The following is a 19,773-nucleotide window of genomic DNA, read 5'->3' as shown; positions in this document are numbered from 1 at the left end:
CACAGTGATGACGCCTCTGACTTGTTCGTCCCTCATTAAAGGGTTAGTCCAGTGGTGAAAAACATATCCCCTATCCTAAAGATAGGGGATAAGTTTGCGATCAATGGGGAGGGGGCGTCCGACCGCTGGGGCCCCCTGCGATCTCTCTGTACGGGGGCCAGGCTCTCCGGCCAGATAGCGGGTGTCGACCACCGCACGAAGTGTTGGCAGACACGACCCCTCAATACATCGCTATGGCAGAGCCGGAGATTGCCGAAGGCAGCGCTCCGGCTCTGCCATAGAGTTGTATTGAGGGGGCGTGTCGACCACCGCTTCGTGAGGTGGTCGACACGCTCCCTTTGCGCGGACTGTCGGGGCCCCGTACAGGAGATCTCAAACTTATCCTTAGGATAGGGGATAAGTTGTTCACCACTTGTTCACCACTGGACTACTCCTTTAACTCTTGTATTCAGCGGGTTAGAAGCACTTGAGGCCTACAAGAATGTATGGTGGAGTACTATGACAGGAACTTGTTCTGCCATAGTATTCATCTACATCTTCATCCCTTACTGAAACCTTCCCTTGCACAGTGAGTAGGCCCCACCCTATAAGTTGGCCCTGGGGGCCACAGCCCCATCTGCCCCCCTTCCATCTATGATTTCTTGATTACTTGAACAAAGTGTCAGTGGGCAAAGTCTTTGTACTATGTCTCCTGACTAAAGTCTACCATTATGCCACATTGTAAACCAATAGTAAGGCCATTAGCACATAAGAAAAAGCAGTCTGTGTCCACTGGTGGTGATCAAGAACGCGCATGCGTTCGAAACGCGTCCATTGTGAGTGTGTTGCCGACTAGGTGAAGTGTTGTTCTACATGTTTTATCGTTTGGAATCAAGTCTACTATTTTATACGGAATTGCTGGATCACCTACCTACTAGTTTGTGTCCGCTGCATGCAAAACTATATAAGCTGTCCGAGTAATGAAACCAAAAATGTACAAAGAATAGACAAATCTTTATTGATAATAATACATACACAGTTATAAATATTTAAAAGGACCAGCAGCAGTTAAATAAGGTCACAATTCCAGATTAGGCTGCGTTCACACGGCCGTCTAGACCCGTTACGTTTGGACAATAACTGATGCAAATGGATGTTACCCGTTTATATCCATTTTTGTTCAGTTAGTAAACCAAAAAAAATATATTTTTTTGGTTCTGAACATGCTCAAAAGTAAAAACGGATCAAAAAACGGATGCCGTTTTTTCTGCCATCAAAAAAACGGAAATGAGTGCAGACGGGTGCAAACGGATTGCAAAAAAATCCTATTGACGTGAATGTGATTATTTTTTTTTTTTAAACCGTTTTGAATCCGTTTACAGCCTGCAAACAAGGAAACAAAACGGGGATAAAAAAACGGGGACAGATGGCCATGTGAAAGCACCTTTACAAAGAAATTGCACAGTCACCACTGAACAAATATACAAAGAAAGGATGCAAAAATGACAAAAGTATATGATACCCCAATATGATCCACTGGAGGGATCACATACAGTTTAGCTAAGATAGCTAATATCTGATAGGACATACAGTGGGACCCAAATGAAGCAGACAAGCATTGCAATAGGAATCAATAAGTAGAACACTAAGATTTCAGGTTATAAAGTACAGTGATCCCTCAACTTACAATGGCCTCAACATACAATAGTTTCAACATACAATGGTCTTTTCTGGACCATTGTAACTTGAAACCAGACTCAACATACAATGTACAGACAGTCCAGATCTGCGAAACGTGTCAAAGGCTGGAAGAACTGACCAATCAGAATGGATATTTCACTGGTAAAACCCCTGTATTACTGAAGTGTATGCACTGACTGGTGTCTGGTAGCGCCTCCCTACAGTACAGGGAGGTATTACATGTTCTGTACTCTTTACCTTTATTACTGAAGCGTATGCGCTGACTGGTGTCTGGTAGCGCCTCCCTACAGTACAGGGAGGTATTACATGTTCTGTACTCTTTACCTGTCCCAGGGTTAGCTGCTCCTTTGGGCACCAGGTGAGGACGGCTCCATTTTCCTTTTTTTTTTTTTTTTTTGTCATTACGTGTTCTGTAGGGACCCCGTAGAAGCTTCTGTCCTCTACATAGACCAGTGTTTCCCAAAGAGGGTGCCTCCAGCTGTTGCAAAACTACAACTCCCAGCATGCCCGGACAGCTGTCCGGGCATGCTGGGAGTTGTAGTTTTGCAACAGCTGTCCGGGCATGCTGGGAGTTGTAGTTTTGCAACAGCTGGAGGCACCCTGGTTGGGAAACACTGAAATAGACAGCGATTACAGCTCCCAGCAGATCTTTCTTACTTTTATATGTAAGGATTTGCTTTATCTGTATTAGTTATCTACTTATTTATCTTTAATCCTCACTTTTTCCTATTTTTGGATGACATTTTGGGGCTTCAGAACCAATTACCAGGTTTCCATAGAGTTCTGGTCTCAACATACAATGGTTTCAACATACAATGGTCGTCCTGGAACCAATTAATATTGTAACTTGAGGGACTACTGTACATGAATAGGATCCAAAAAGTGGGCAAGTGTGCTCACAGACCGGACCCTGTTATAGAGCCTCATCAAGACCACAGAGATACCTGACCGAAGAGAGACCCTACTGATGTACACCAAGCAGACAACTTACTGTACTTACATGCCTGGAGCTGTGACCACCCCTACGCCGTTTCGCTTTACGCTTCCTAAGGGACTCCCTGAGGAATGTACTTTAAGTATAACAACAAGTTGTCAGTTTATAAAGGGGTACTCCGGTGAAAAACATTTGTTTTTAAATCAATTGGTGCCAGAAAGTTAAACGGATTTGTAAATGACTTCTATTAAAAAATCTTTACCCTTCCAGTACTTTTTAGCAGCTGTATGCTACAGAGGAAATTATTTTCTTTTTAAATTTCTTTTTTGTCTTGTCCACAGTGCTCTCTGCTGACACCTGATGCCCGTATCAGGAACTGTCCTGAGCAGGAGAAAATCCTCATAGCAAACCTATGCTGCTCTGGACAGTTCCTGACACGGACAGAGGTGTCAGCAGAGAGCACTGTGGACAAGATAAAAAAAAAATTCAAAAAGAAAATAATTTTTTCTGTAGCATACAGCTGCTAATAAGTACTGGAAGGATAAAGACTTTTTAATAGAATTCATTTACAAATCTGTTTAACTTTCTGGCACCAGTTAATTAAAAAAAAAAAAAAAAAAAAAAAAATTTCCACCGGAGTACCCCTTTAATGATTCTTTTTGCAATGCTTGTCTGCTTCATTTGGGTTCCACTGTATGTCCTATCAGATACTGTATTAGCTATTTTAGCTAAACTGTACGTGATCCCTCCAGTGGATCATATTGGGGTCTTGTATACTTTTGCATCCTTTCTTTGTATATTTGTTCATTGGTGACTGTGCAGTTTCTTTGTAATCTGGAATTGTGACCTTATTTATATAACTGCTGCTGGTCCTTTTAAATATTTTTTAATGTGTATGTATTATTATCAATAAAGATTTGTCTATTCTTTAGGTACATTTTTGTGTTCATTACTCGAGATACTCGGTTATACATTATGCCACATTGTAACAATTGTCAGGTATGGAAGTGATATTGGGAGACGTTAAAGGGTTTATCCAACCAAAGGTGACTTTACTAATTACCTATTAGCCAGTAATGGACATTAGAGATGAGCGAACTTACAGTAAATTCGATTCGTCACGAACTTCTCGGCTCGGCAGTTGATGACTTTTCCTGCGTAAATTAGTTCAGCTTTCAGGTGCTCCGGTGGGCTGGAAAAGGTGGATACAGTCCTAGGAAAGAGTCTCCTAGGACTGTATCCACCTTTTCCAGCCCACCGGAGCACCTGAAAGCTGAACTAATTTATGCAGGAAAAGTCATCAACTGCCGAGCGGAGAAGTTCGTGACGAATCAAATTTACTGTAAGTTCACTCATCTCTATTGGACATGTTTACCAAGGATCCATGCTTGTGTTGGTTGTAAATGGCTGTGTCCCCCATCACGCTTTCGGCTTGTTTGTGTCAACTGGCTATTACCTGTTTCTGTGCCCTCCCTCCAACTTCAATCCCCAGGATCCATTGTTTCTAGGTGAGAGATGACTTATCTCCCTCCCACACATCAACCACCCCACCCATTGCAGCACAGCTAGGCTTGAAACTACAATTCCCTGCAGCCCTGTGGAGAATGATCTCCCTCCCACCTAGCTGTCGCGCCACCCATTAAAGCACAGACAGGCTCCCTTTCAACGCCTGACTAGGGATGTAATGTCTCGGGGCGCACTGCAACCTGGGGAAGGCCCAAGACAACATTCATTTTGTATGCTGCTAAAAATGAACATTGGGGGCAAAGATCACATAAGAGTTGTGAGACCAGCCAGCAAACACAGGTACAGACACTATGTTATGAACTACACTAACTTTACAGCCCCTGTAGCATAGTCAAATAAAAAAAATTCCTGGAATACCCCTTTATGGTGTTAGGTCCCCTTTAAATGAGAGGCATTGCTAGAATGTAGCGGATGCTCATAGACAGTTGATGCTGTTTCTTGCACTAACCTAGTACAACCTGAGCTGTAGATGATTTTCCCAACTGTTGTGCCTCCTGCTGTTGCAAAACTACAACTCCCAGCATGCCCGGACAGCCTTCGGCTGTCCGGGCATGCTGGGAGTTGTAGTTTTGCAACAGCTGAAGGCATACCAGTTGGGAAACACTGCTGTAAATGCTGCAAGGATATTCTATGTACAGATATAATATCAATTATTAAAGGAATATTTTAATTTATTTATTTTGGACAGCATGGAAGAAGAAGCAGGTGACAAATGTAAAGAGGCCATAACAAAAGCTTTAGAGTATGAGCCGAGCAGCCCCGAAGCCCTGCAGCTGATGGCGAGCTACCTCTTCAGCATGGAGCAGCCGCAGGTCAGTGCTCACGCTGAGATGTGTTAATGCATGAGAGCAGGAGTCAGGAGTCCTTACAGGGGCACAGTGACATCTCGTGGGATGAATGAGCAGACAGCGCGCGTGGGGAGAGGTAGTCGCACTTACACGTTGTGCTTTTCATATGCAGAAACTTTGCAAAGAGAACGTTACCCAGCAGGGCGGGCGCCGTCCTCTCTCTGCTCCTCTTAATATAAAAGTTCTGCCTTATGTAAGGTTTGGAATCTATTTGCACACGTATGTATATAAATATATGTGTTTATGTGTGTGTATATATGTTTATGTGTGTGTGTATATGTATATGTGTGTATATATGTATATGTGTGTGTGTATATATGTATATGTGTATGTATGTGTATATATGTGTGTGTGTGTGTGTATATATGTGTATGTTTGTGTATGTTTGTGTGTATATATGTGTATGTTTGTGTGTGTGTATGTTTGTGTATGTTTGTGTGTGTGTATATATGTGTATGTTTGTGTGTGTGTATATATGTGTATGTTTGTGTGTGTGTATATATGTGTATGTTTGTGTGTGTGTGTGTATATATGTGTGTGTTTGTATATATGTGTGTGTGTATATGTGTATATATGCGTATGCGTGTGTATGTATATGTGTATGTGTATATATATATATATGTGTGTGTATGTATGTTTGTGTGTATGTATATATGTGTATGCTTATTTATTGTGTGTGTATGTATATGTGTGTATGCTTATTTATTGTGTGTATGCTTTATTGTGTGTATGTATATGTGTGTATGCTTATGTATATTTGTGTGTGTGTGTGTGTATGAATGTATATATGTGTGTGTATGTTTTATGTAGATGTGTATGTGTGTATATATTTGTGTGTGTGTATGTGTGTATGAATGTGTGTATATGCATGTACATATGTTCCAGGATAATTTTCAAATGGTTGCAGATATTTTGATGAAACTTGGAACACATACTTACTTATATGTCATACTTCCTCCTTATATGTCATACTTACTTATATGTCAACTAAAATATACCAGTAAAATTAACCCTAACCAATGTGAGGGTCTATAGGACCTCTCCTGATCACATTACTCTCTGGCTTCAGATGCAGATCTGTAGGAGAGAGGGGGGGGGGGGGGGATTTATCAACTGGCCCGTGCCTGCTAAATTGTGTAGGTTGTGTGCTTTTATTTTGTGCATTGACTTGCACTGAAGTTATCATCAAATTTTGCGATGTTTCCATGTTGTCTGCCCTAGCCCTGTTACCCCACTGGGGAAGTACAGTCATCAGCACGGGTGCAGGGGGGAGAGAGCAGCCTATAACTGCTGACTGCTGGGGCTTCAGAAGACTGGCAAAGCTGAGTGGCATTGCATACTGTATGCCAGCCAGCTTTCCGAGTTTCTGAAAAGCTCCAATATGGCTGTTTTACCAGATGGATACTCTCCTTTAAAAAAAAAAAAAAAAAAATTAAAGCTGGGGAAGTAATCTGAGTCCTGCACTGTGTAATGTGTACCACCCAGCTTTCCCACTCTACTAAAGAGCTCCAATGGCAGGAATGCTGGGTACTCTACTAGTAAAGCAGTGTTTCTCAACCAGGGTGCCTCCAGCTGTTATAAAACTACAAATCCCAGTGGCTGTCCGGGCTTGCTGGGAGTTGTAGTTTTGCAACAGCTGGAGGCACCCTGGTTGGTAAACACTGTAGTAAAGGATAAGGAGGCTAAAGACTCTTTCACACAAGGGTGCATGCACACCACATTTTTGCAATACTGTTCCCGTATCAGGTTTTTTATGACAAAATGTTTCCACAAAACTGGACTAAACTGTATCAAAACGTGTGTACAAATTTTAATCCGTATACGGTTTGAAAAATGATGTCCGGTTGCATCCGTTTTTGTAAGAAAAAAACATAAACATTTTTAACTTTCATCCCTGTCATGATCACACCCTATCGGTCCAGCCAAGACGCTAGAGAGAGTGTGATGGTGCAAGGGTTAAAGGGGTACTCCGCCCCTAGACATCTTATCCCCTATCCAAAGGATAGGGGATAAGATGTCCGATCGCCGCGGTCCCGCTGCTGGGGACCCCCATTACGCTCTGTGCGTAATGACGGGCGATACAGGGGACGGAGCAGCGTGACGTCATGGCGCCGCCCCTCGTGACATCACGGTCCGTCCCCTTAATGCAAGTCTATGGGAGGGGGCGTGATGACCGCCACGCCCCCTCCCATAGACTTGTATTGAAAGGGGCGGGCCTCCCCTCTGATCCCACCAGGTGGGGCGTCTCTCTTCCTGACCCCTTATCTGTTTGATTATATGATGGGACCAGGGTGCATGACTTCAAAGGAGATACAAACAGCCAGACCCCCAAGAAAATGCAATACACAAACCCACAGTCTGAATGACCTCTCACCCCCAGGTCTTAGTTTATACACAGATACAATAAAAACACATATATGTTTCCATAATCAGGCCTTGGGCCTAACACCTCCCACTTAAGATGGAGACAGAGAGATCTGGCCTCTCCAGGCTGATAGATCTGTCTCCATTAACCGTCTATTTCTTTTCTTGACACCACAGGTCCAGGCAAAGATGGCACTGAAGGGGCCTATTTCCTCTTTTAGCTGCCTTTTCTTTGCAGCCAAGAGCTGTGGATTGACCTCTACATCCTGAAGGGATCCCTGGCTCTTAGCTTTCTCCACTAGATCAAGTAAGGGATCACTACCCAGCCCTTCCTCTGGTGCACTGCATACACTGAGTACCACCTTCTCAGGGTCATAGTATGCCATATTAATGTGGTACTGTCTCTGCCTCTGACCTTTCTCATCAAGGGCTACTACATATGTGGTGGGTTCTAGGCACTGTAAAATGGTAAAGGGACCCTCCCAGGCAGCCTGCAACTTATTCTGCCTAATGGGGTTCAGAACCATTACCTTCTGTCCCACTTCATAGACCCGGTCCCTTGCATTGCGATCATACCAGTACTTCTGCCTGGACTGTGCTGCTGTGAGGTTGTCATGTACCAGCCCAGTCAATGCCTGCATCCTGTCCCTGAATCTCAGAACATACTCCACCACAGAAGTCTCAGGGGCATGTAGCCCCCCTTCCCATTCTTCCCTAACTAAATCTAGGGGTCCCCGCACTTTGCGACCATACAATAACTCAAAGGGCGAGAAACCCGTAGACTCTTGGGGTACCTCCCTGTAAGCAAATAACAGATGGGGTAAATACTTTCCCCAGTCTCTGCCCTCCGATTCTACAAATGTTTTTAGCATTTGTTTCAAGGTGCCATTGTTACCGGACACTCTGTCCAACCAATGTAGAGGGTTGTGTTCAGTTATGACAGTAAAATCCCTGCCATACAGGTATGGCTGTAATTTTTGCAAAGCCCAGACCACAGCTAGGCATTCCTTCTCTATGACCGCATAGGCCACTCCCAAATGTCCTGCCAGGGGGGTCTCATGGGCCAACCTCAGCAGCTCTTTCCTATACTGCCTAGGAACCACTAACTGCCTTTCTCTCTTCTGGGCCCCTAGCATGCCTTTGGAAAGGGACTCCCAGTACAAGATATCATTTTCCCAATATACCCGATGCCCATCTGTGTCAACACCTGTATGTTCAGCACGTTGTCTCAGCCCTTCAAGGGAAGGGTCACTGCGCAGAGCTTCCCGGAAATGCTCATTTCCCTCCCCCCATCTCGTGGTATCAGGGAGCACATTTCCCCCAGGTGAACTAGCATCTCCACCTTCCTCTGCTGGGGCTTGCAAGTCACACAGCTTGCCCCTTGCATCACCATCCTCCCTTCCTTTTAAAGCTGCAGCCCTGGCATGCTGCTGACGCGTTACCACTGCCACCATTGGTATGCCTCCCTGGGGTTTACCTTCCTCCCCCTCAGTTCCAGACATAACAATACAGGCATCATACACAGGGCTATCACTCCTTCCCTCCTCATCCTTAGGCTCACAGGATTGGGACATATCACTCACTGCTGGTCCCTCATCCTTACATGTCACCAGGGGCACACCAACCCCTCCCCCTAGCCCATCTCCACTAGGTTTTGGCATTGGCAATGCATTGTCACCACATTTTACAATACACCCCATTCCACTTTTGGAAAACATTACTGGTTCAGTCACAGGTAAACAATTATCAATCCCCTGCACTCCCTCCCAGTTACCACATTTCGCAGTGTCTCCCAAAGTCTCGCACAGTATCTCAGAATGAACACGACTCTCTCCTAGCCCATCCGGTGTGCAGGTAGTGTCCTCTGGAGCATAATGACAGAGCATCTGACCCAAATCATTCCCCAGCAGAACATTAACAGGGATGTCCTCAGAGACCCCCACCTCCCGCAAACCTTGGCCTGTACCCCAATCCAGGTACACACGAGAAATGGGCACAGCAGGCCGCACACCTCCAATTCCTTTTAAAGCCATGGTTCTTCCAGGGATGATGTCCTCTGTATCCACCACTTCAGGCCGCACCAAGGTCAAGGAGGCTCCAGAATCTCGCAAACCCACTGTCACCCGATCACCCACAGTTACACTCTGCAGGTTATCCGCTCTTTTCTCCACCGCTCCGGACAACAGAAGAACGGCTGTGTGTCCTCCAGCTACTGGTGCAGAATTATTTTTGTTGGGGCAAGTGGCACTCAGGTGCCCAATATTGTTGCATCTGTAGCATCGGCGGGTATCCCCCTGACCCAATGTGGCTCCTGTTGCTTTTGGGAATGATGGCAAGAATTTCCTGGCTGACCTGGTGGTGCTTTGGGGTTGTGTGACTCCCCTCCAGGTACTTGCTCCAGCTTGTGCAGATCCACGCTTTGCTGCTGGCGCCCGGTTGTTGGCAAAGTCATCTCCTAGTTCTGCTGCTTCCATGGCTGTCTTGGGCTTGCGGTCCAAAATCCACTCCCTGGCTTCAAAGCTCTGTGTTTGGAGAAACTGATCCAGGACCATCAAGTCCTCCAGGGCCTCATAGGTAGTGACTTGTAGGCCCCCAGTCCATTGCCTGAATGCAGTCCTTAGCTGACCTGCATGTTCAGTGCAGCTTTCTGTGGCGCTTTGTTGCAAAGTCCTAAATCTTTTCCGATAAGCCTCTGGAGTCAGGCCTCATAGTCCTGGTCACTTTCAGAGGGAAGCGAAGCAAGCACATCCAGAGCTTTCCCTCGCAGCCGTGGGGTTAGATATCGTCCCCACTGTTCCTTAGGTAGATGGAACTGCCGGCAAACCTTTTCAAATCCCCTCAGGAACACATCCAGATCACCATCTTTCTCCAACATGGGGAAATGTTCCAAGCGAGGTTTGTGGTCTCCTTGATCCTGCACATCACTGCGTGCAGATAGAGCATCCCCACTCAGCCTCAGAACCTCCAATTCATGCCTCCGCTGGGCCTCTCTTTCTGTCGCCTCTCTCTCTGCAGCTCGTATCTGTGCCTCTCTCTCTGCAGCTCGTATCTGTGCCTCTCTCTCTGCAGCCTGTGCCTCTCTCTCTGCAGTTTGGTACTGGAGAAGCAGTTGGAGTTTCATATTAGCATCCACATTCCCAAGGTGTTGTAAGGCAGTCCACATATAAGAGTCCAAGGCCTCATGTGGAGTACTGTCCTGATGGGGAGTAATGTTGTACTCCCCAGGAGATATCAGTCCTTGGATGGCAGTTCCAGCTGTAGGACTTTGTCTCATGTCACTCAGCTCTTCTGCACGGGCATCATACTCCACAAGATCAGCAATAAGTTGTTCCTTGTTCTTTCCTGCAGTAGGGATGTCCTTTTCTTGGCACATTAGCTCCAGTGCAGGCTTGGACTGCTTGCGATATGCCTCCATATTTCCGAGATGAGACAGAAGAGGTAAAACAGGAGATGGGGAGGACAGAACTGTCTTGCACTCTTTTTGTATGTCTTTTAAATCAGCACTGAGCTCTGTCTTTGGAATTGACACACAAGTATATGTATGCAATTTCTTTTTAGTGCTAACATTTCCTTACAGGTAAAATCCAGCAAGCACTAAAAATCTCTAAATATATCCCGACGCTGCCACCAGTTGTCACGATCACACCCTTTTCGGTCCAGCCAAGACATTAGAGAGAGTGTGATGGTGCAAGGGTTAAGGCCACCAGACCTCTGTGTATACACTACTAGTCCCAGCAAGTCACCAATTTAACCCTTAGATAAATGTGTTTCCACCAGAGCTGCCTTCAGAAAGGTGAGCTCATATATTTAGAGATCAAAGACCAGAGCTGATTAATTAAACATTTAATCTGATAAAAGGTATCACAGTGCTGACTATATAAAAATACAGGAACAAATGACATACAGGTATAACAATATATAAAAGAGTTTAGCAAGACAAGTTCAGAAAACAAAAATGAAGTTCTTACTGCATGATGGTATAGCCCTCCTTTGTGAGTGAGAGTCCAGCTCTTGTCAGCTTTTTGCGAACACCAGTTGAGTCCAGCATTTTAAGTCTTATCTGCTTCTTTGGAGGGAAACTCCATTCCCCCCCTCCCCTCTAATCCCACCAGGTGGGGCATCTCTCTTCCTGACCCCTTATCTGTTTGATTATATGATGGGACCAGGTTGCATGACTTCAAAGGAGACACATAAAACAGCCAGACCCCCTATAAAATGCAATACACAAATCCACAGTCTGAATGACCTCTCACCCCCAGGTCTTAGTTTATACACAGATACAATACAAACACATGTATGTTTCCATTATCAGGCCTTGGGCCTGACAATCCCATTATCAATAAAGTTTTATTTGTTTAATTGAAATTCCAAGAAAAAAAACGGTGCAAAGTCAAAAATCGTATGGTGCAAACCGGATGGAACCGTACGCACATACGGTTCTGTAAGGTTCCTATTGACTCCCATGTTAAAAGGAAAAAAATATACGGTTTAATACGGTTTTTCACCTGGACCAAAAAACGTGGTAGGCTACGGTTTTGGTTACAGGTTAAATAAAACTGACAAAACCGTATAAGACACAAAACGGGCTAAAATGGATGATGCGTTTGACATATGGTTTACAATGTTAGGTCAATGCATACGGTTTTCTATACGGTTCCGTACGTTTTTTAACTTGAAACTAGTGCTGGGCGGTATACCGGTTCATACCGAATACTGAATTTTTTTTCCTGCACGATATAAATTTTTCCCATACCGCAATACCGGTTCTGCCCCCAAACCCCCCCCCCCTCTCGAATGAATGAATTATCAGCCACAGCGGATGACCCCACATCGGGGAACCAATCATATGTGACCCGCGGGCGCTGTTCTGCTTCTCTCACACCCCCCCCCAATGAATTATCAGCGCTGCGCTGTCCCCAACATCGGGGAACTACCGTATTTATCGGGGTATACCACGCACCGGCCTATAACACGCACCCTAATTTTACCAAGGATATTTTGGTAAAAAAAAGTTTTTTACCCAAATATCCATGGTAAAATGAGGGTGCGTGTGTGCGCGTGTATACCCCGATATACCCCCAGGAAAGGCAGGGGGAGAGAGGCCGTCCCCTGCGTCCCCTGCGTCGTTGCTATGCACTGACGTAATGCGCCGCGCCGTTCAGCGCATAGCAACGACGCCGGGGACGCACGCCGGAGGCCTGCAGCAGCGCGGACCCGACTCAGGTAATTATGCCACCGGGGATGGGGGGAGGCAACGGGGCAGCGGCGCCGGCAATGAGTGCCGCTGCCCCTTCTCTCCCCCTGGCTGTCGGCGCCGCTTCTCTCCCCCTGGCTATCGGCTCCGGCACCGATAGTCAGGGGGACAGAACGGGCAGCGGCGCCGATAACCAGGGGGTGAGAAGGGCCGACAGCAGCGCTCTAGACCCCAGGAAAGGCAGGGGGAGAGAAGCGGGCAGCGACGGCCTCTCTCCCCCTGCCTTTCCTGGGGGTGTATCGGCGTATAACACGCACACAGACTTTAGGCTAAAAATTTTAGCCTAAAAAGTGCGTGTTATACGCCGATAAATACGGTAATCATATGTCACCTGCGAGTGCTGCTTCTCTCCCCCCACAAATAATTATCAGCTGCTGCGCTGTACTGTACTATCCTGAGCCCGGGCTGCAAAAATAAACAAAATAAAATTTAACTCGCCTTCCGACGTTCCCCGTTACCGGCCTCATGGTCCCTCCGATGCTGTCCTGGGGATGGGAACGTCACAGAGCTGTCAGCCTATCACCGGCCGCAGCGGTCCGGCCGGCTCCTTACATGACGGTGGGCGCAGCCTCTCACCGGCTGAGGCGGGACATCGCAGCGGCCGGTGATAGGCTGACTGCTCTGTGACGTTCCCATCCATTCTCAGGACTGCAGCGGAGGGACCGTGAGGCGGGGAACGTCAGAAGGGGAGTTAAAGTTTATTTTGCTCATTTTTGCAATTTTTGATCGCTGATTGTTTTAGACCCACAGTCCGGCCATGACTTGTATCCGTAATGGACTCCGACGTGTGTTATGAGGCAAACCGGTATTTGTTCATGTCAAAGGGGCATAAGAAGTCATCCAGTCAGAATCTAGTAGGTTTATGTGGAGAATAAGGAGGTGGAGCGGGTTTGTAGACACACAAGGAGATTTATTAAAACCTGTGCAGAGGAAAACTTGCCCAGTTGCCCATGGCAACCAATCAGATTTCTTCTTTCATTTTTAACTAGGCCTCTGCAAAATGAAAGAAGCGATCTGATTGGTTGCTATGGGCAACTGGGCAACTTTTCCTCTGCACAGGTTTTGGTAAATCTCCCCCACAAAACAGGGTAAACTCAGGATTTTGTCCATATCCAGCTCACACCTTGTCTGCATTGAGCGGTTCCCATTGCTGTTTTGCACACGGTATAGTCACCTATAAGTCTCCGTACGTTGTAGAGTGCCGCAGTAAAAATGCGAATCCCTGCCGCCCCCTCCCCCCCGTGACTGGCAGCTGCCCTCCCTGACTAGAGAGTCATTGTAAATATCCTGTGATTAATGCTCCCACTGTAAATGTGCCCATCATTTATGGCCCCTGATCTGATGCCAAAACCCATCTACTTATCCGATCTGCCTGGCAATAAATATCTCATCAGACGGCTGTACGTGTAATACCTCCGTAAATTATTACTTGGGGGTGTGGGGGCGAGGGAGAGATTGCTGAGTGTATTTCACCATTGCTCATATTGACATGGTCCAACTGCTCGAAATCACTGGATGCCATGCTTTATTACCCCTGCGGAGATTAGGAGGGGGGCGTCCATATGCTTATAGGGAAAGGCTGCAGCCGGTGTGTGATCAGTGTAATCCTACTGCTAGATTACCATCATAGATTATACAGGGGTTAAAATTGTTTAGGTATCTATCTATCTATCTATCTCATATCTATCTATCTCATATCTATCTATCTCATATCTATCTATCTCATATCTATCTATCTCATATCTATCTATCTCATATCTATCTCATATCTATCTCATATCTATCTCATATCTATCTCATATCTATCTATCTCATATCTATCTATCTCATATCTATCTATCTCATATCTATCTATCTCATATCTATCTATCTCATATCTATCTATCTCATATCTATCTATCTCATATCTATCTATCTCATATCTATCTATCTCATATCTATCTATCTCATATCTATCTATCTCATATCTATCTATCTCATATCTATCTATCTCATATCTATCTATCTCATATCTATCTATCTCATATCTATCTATCTCATATCTATCTATCTCATATCTATCTATCTCATATCTATCTATCTCATATCTATCTATCTCATATCTATCTATCTCATATCTATCTATCTCATATCTATCTATCTCATATCTATCTATCTCATATCTATCTATCTCATATCTATCTATCTCATATCTATCTATCTCATATCTATCTATCTCATATCTATCTATCTCATATCTATCTATCTCATATCTATCTATCTATCTCATATCTATCTATCTATCTCATATCTATCTATCTATCTCATATCTATCTATCTATCTCATATCTATCTATCTATCTCATATCTATCTATCTATCTCATATCTATCTATCTATCTCATATCTATCTATCTATCTCATATCTATCTATCTATCTCATATCTATCTATCTATCTCATATCTATCTATCTATCTCATATCTATCTATCTATCTCATATCTATCTATCTATCTCATATCTATCTATCTATCTCATATCTATCTATCTATCTCATATCTATCTATCTATCTCATATCTATCTATCTATCTCATATCTATCTATCTATCTCATATCTATCTATCTATCTCATATCTATCTATCTATCTCATATCTATCTATCTATCTCATATCTATCTATCTATCTCATATCTATCTATCTATCTCATATCTATCTATCTCATATCTATCTATCTCATATCTATCTATCTCATATCTATCTCATATCTATCTATCTCATATCTATCTATCTCATATCTATCTATCTCATATCTATCTATCTCATATCTATCTATCTCATATCTATCTATCTCATATCTATCTATCTCATATCTATCTATCTCATATCTATCTATCTCATATCTATCTATCTATCTATCTCTATCTATCTCTCTCTCTCATATCTATCTATCTATCTCATATCTATCTATCTCATATCTATCTAATCTATCATTTATCTAATATCTTTCCGCTATCTGTCTATTAGAATCCCTTCTGTGTTGATCCCAGTCTCCTAAATGGTGTTATTACTTAAATCAGTATTTTTCAACCAGGATGCCTCCAAGTATTGCAAAACCACTGCCTTATAGCATCACAAGGTTGTTGGCAGGAACAGGTTAATTCCTCGTCTAGCAGGGAAGAATCCCTTCTTAGGCTGTATTCACACTGTGTATCTTGTTTTGATGGCTGAACTCCTGAAGAGATCTGGACGTTCACTGATCAAAGCAGAAAAAAGCATGGAAGAAATGCAACAGAAATTGGGAAGTGTGAACACAGGCTCATCCTGTTACTGTGCAAGTAAATTGTTTCCCTGGGACATTAACCCTTTTCTTGCCACAATCGGGTTTTGGGTGGAAGGAGTTAACCGATCAGAAAAATACTTTGGGTGGTAACCCTTCCACTGCCAGAAAACTGAATCCCGTATGGATTCTGTATGTGATAGAAGTCATGAATCTTGTGTCGATTTATTGCCCCTTTATTGCCTTTCTGCTCAGTTGCGGATTGTTGCCTCTTTAGCCTAGTTCTCTAACAGATGGGGCAAAAGAAGCAATAAATGTCAAGTGGGCACCAAAGAAGCAATGAATGGGTTATCCTGGCTCAGCCTTTTCAAGGTTCGAGTTGCTCGTGATAATCTAGTGCTGTAAATAATCACCTATCCTGGGGATAGCCCAAAGGCCTTATAAGCCCAGATAACCCCTTTAAAAGGAAATGTATGAACTAAACTTTTTTTCTGATTAGCGCCAGATCCTGAAACTGTTTTTATTTATTTATTTTTTTTTTCCTTCTTCTTATGTTCCTATTTTTTTTTTTATTGTAGTTTTTTAAATTAAAGGGGTACACTGGTGGAATTTTTTTCTTTCAGAACAACTGGTGCCAGAAAGTTATACAGATTTGTAAATGACTTCTATTAAGCAAATCTTTATCCTTCCAGTACTTGTCAGCTGCTGTATGCTCCAGAGGAAGTTGAGTTGTTCTTTTCTGTCTGACCACAGTGTTCTCTGCTGACACCTCTGTCTGTCAGGAACTGTCCAGAGCAGGAGGGGTTTGCTATGGGGATTTTCTCCTACCCTGGACAGTTAAAGGGGTTATCCAGGAAAAAAAACATTTTTTTATATATCAACTGGCTCCATAAAGTTAAACAGATTTTTAAATTACTTCTATTAAAAAATCTTAGTCCTTTCAGTACTTATGAGCTTCTGAAGTTAAGGTTGTTCTTTTCTGTCTACGTAATCTCTGATGACACGTGTCTCGGGAAACACCCAGTTTAGAAGCAAATTCCCATAGCAAACCTTTTCTAAACTGGGCAGTTCCCGAGACACGTGTCATCAGAGATTACTTAGACAGAAAAGAACAACCTAAACTTCAGAAGCTCATAAGTATTGAAAGGATTAAGATTTTTTAATAGAAGTAATTTACAAATCTGTTTAACTTTCTGGAGCCAGTTGATATATAAAAAAAAGTTTTTTCCTGGATAACCCCTTTAATGACATGGACAGAGGTGTCAGCAGAGAGCACTGTGGTCAAACAGAAAAGAACAACTCAACTTCCTTTGGAGCATACAGCCGTGGATAAGTACTGCAAGGATTAAGATTTTTTAATAGAAGTAATTTACAAATATTTTTTGAGTGATATAGCTGAGGACTGAGTTCCCTATTTTTCTATATTTTTTTTCTTCTTAATTCTCATTAGGTTGTGAGAGTTTCTCAGTTAATCTCGCATATTTTTCTGTGAGCTGCACATACTCCATTATTTTTAATTTACAAATCTGTTTAGCATTTTGGAGACAGTTGATATGGGGAAAAAATTTTTTTTCACTAGAGTACCCCTTTTAGGTGCAAAATTGAAAGGGTTGGGATAGCTCTGCACGGATCAGCGAGATAGGGGCTCGATTGCCCAAGCCTGTAGTTCAGGCTTGGAGCAATCAAACCCCGATCGGACGCTGCGGAGAGAGGTAAGGAGACCTCCGCCTGCGTCCCAGCTGATCGGAACATCGCGATTTTATTGCGATGTCCCGATCAGCCCGACTGAGCTGCCGGGAAGCACTTTGATCACCGCGTCTGAAGGGTTAACAACGGCACAACGATCGATGCTGTTAGCCCAGGGTCCCGGCTAGGATTAGCAGCCGGGACCGACCCAGTGTGATGCGGGGTCACGTACAGGTACGTCCTAAGTCCTTAAGGGGTTAAGCAACAAAAGACAGGAGCTGCCCAATTTAAATGAATTTGAGACACTACTGAGAATTCTCTGAGGTTATTATCAGGGAGTGGAGAGCTTGAGCTCTGCTGTGAGTGCTGGTGGGTCCAGTGTTATCTATATACTGGTATCACATTTCACTCTGTTCATGAGAAGAAAAGGATTACTGGGAAATGATCTGCACAGAACATGAAGTCTCACCCCCATGCCAAATGGTCAAGTTTTTTTACGCAGTCTACAGTGTTTCCCAACCAGGATGCCTCCAGCTTTTGCAAAAACTACAACTCCCAGCATGCCCGGACAGCCAACGGCTGTCCGGGCATGCTGGGAGTTGTAGTTTTGCAACATCTGCAGGGTCACAGTTTGCTGGTTATTTGTAAGCAAAGCCCCATGGACATAGGCAACAATAGATAGTTTCTGTCCAATTATTATAAATGGGAAATATTACTGGGTGTAGTCTGTGACCTTTTCAATGGTCATTCCACAGGGAGACGGAGGCTAATCAGTTATTGTTTGTACATCTGTTATCTATACAATCGTGTCACCGTTCTCTATAAGGGTATGTTCACACGGGTGTAAAATGTTTGCAATATCTGCCGGAAAATACTGGCTGATATTCCACACATTTGACTTTTCCGGCTCCTGCTAGGATCGCTTGTAAATAACCGTCTCAAAGATGGCAATGCATTTCTGAGCAGATTCTACAAAAAGAAAATACACATCTATTCTTTCTGTGAACGCCGGAATGGGGATTTCCACAGCAGATGTTTCTGTGGCAGAAATTCCATTGTGTGCACAGTGAAGCAGAATCTCACTGAAATCAATGGGACTCCCCTGCAACAGAAAGTCTGTGCGGAATATTCATCCGGAAATTCAGCGCGGACATTCCGCCATGTGAACATAGCCTAATCCCAGCTGTGATGATAAGGAAAAGACTGCTGGGAAGTTATATGTACTGAGCAAAAAGCCTCAACTTAGGCCCTAGTGGCCGGAATGGGAACTGCAAGCTTTCATGATTATTTTATAATATATATGGAAAATTTGAAAAAATCTCACCCAAAATTCTATTAGAAAAATGTTTAACATGAAAACTTCATTTAAACATTAGGTCATTTTTGTAAAGTGACATATTGTATGGTCCCTTATTAAAGGGGTACTCCCCTGGAAAATATATATATTTTTTTTAATCAACTGGTGCCAGAAAGTTAAACAGATTTGTAAATTACTTCTATTTAAAAATCTTAATCCTTCCAGTACTTATCAGCTGCTATAGGCTTGAGAGGAAGTTATTTTCTTTTTGAATTTCCTTTCTGTCTGACCACAGTGCTCTCTGCTGACACCTCTGTCCATTTTTTTAGGAACTGTCCAGAGCAGGATAGGTTTTCTATGTTTTTTTTTTTTTCTCCTACTCTGGACAGTTCCTAAAATGGACAGAGATGTCAGCAGAGAGCATTGTGGTCAGACGGAAAGGAATTTCAAAAAGAAAAGAACTTCCTGTGGAGTATTCAGCAGCTGATAAGTACTGGAAGGATTACAATTTTTAAAAACGAAGTCATTTACAAATCTGTTTAACTTTCTGGCACCAGTTCATTTAAAAAATATATATATAAATATATATATTTTTCAGTGGAGTACCCCTTTAACTACCCTCATTAGGCTGGGTTCACACTGCAGAATTTCTGTGCAGAATTTCTGCCGGAGATTGAGCCGGCGGTGCTAGGACCGAGCAGACTGCATTGCTGCCCCCATAGACTGCAATGCATTTTCGGGTGTATCTTTTGGGAGATCTGCTCAGAAATGCATTGCCATCTATGGGGACCGCAATGTAGTCCGCACGGTCCTAGTGCCGCCGGCTTGAACTCTGGCAGAAATTCTGCCCGGAAACTCCACAGTGTGAACCTAGCCTTACAAGTATCTGCAAATTTGCATGTATCATGCTGCTGGCATTTCTGTGT

General features: G+C 43.7%; 2 protein-coding genes across 2 annotated transcripts in view; one reads left to right on the top strand and one right to left on the bottom strand.

The window, feature by feature from the left end:
• LOC130272994 (uncharacterized) overlaps positions 1-19,773 on the top strand; it is a 443,176-nt gene that overhangs the window by 19,246 nt on the left and 404,157 nt on the right. The window contains exon 6 of the mRNA XM_056519091.1: positions 4,830-4,953. Within this exon, the coding sequence (XP_056375066.1) occupies positions 4,830-4,953 (124 nt within the window). The remainder of the gene's footprint in view (positions 1-4,829; positions 4,954-19,773) is intronic.
• The window catches only part of MINDY3 (MINDY lysine 48 deubiquitinase 3), a 201,816-nt gene that overhangs the window by 157,231 nt on the left and 24,812 nt on the right, over positions 1-19,773 (bottom strand). The window lies entirely within an intron of this gene.

Source organism: Hyla sarda, chromosome 5, assembly GCF_029499605.1.
Source record: "Hyla sarda isolate aHylSar1 chromosome 5, aHylSar1.hap1, whole genome shotgun sequence".
NCBI lineage: Eukaryota > Metazoa > Chordata > Amphibia > Anura > Hylidae > Hyla > Hyla sarda.
This window is presented reverse-complemented; position numbering and strand designations above follow the sequence as displayed.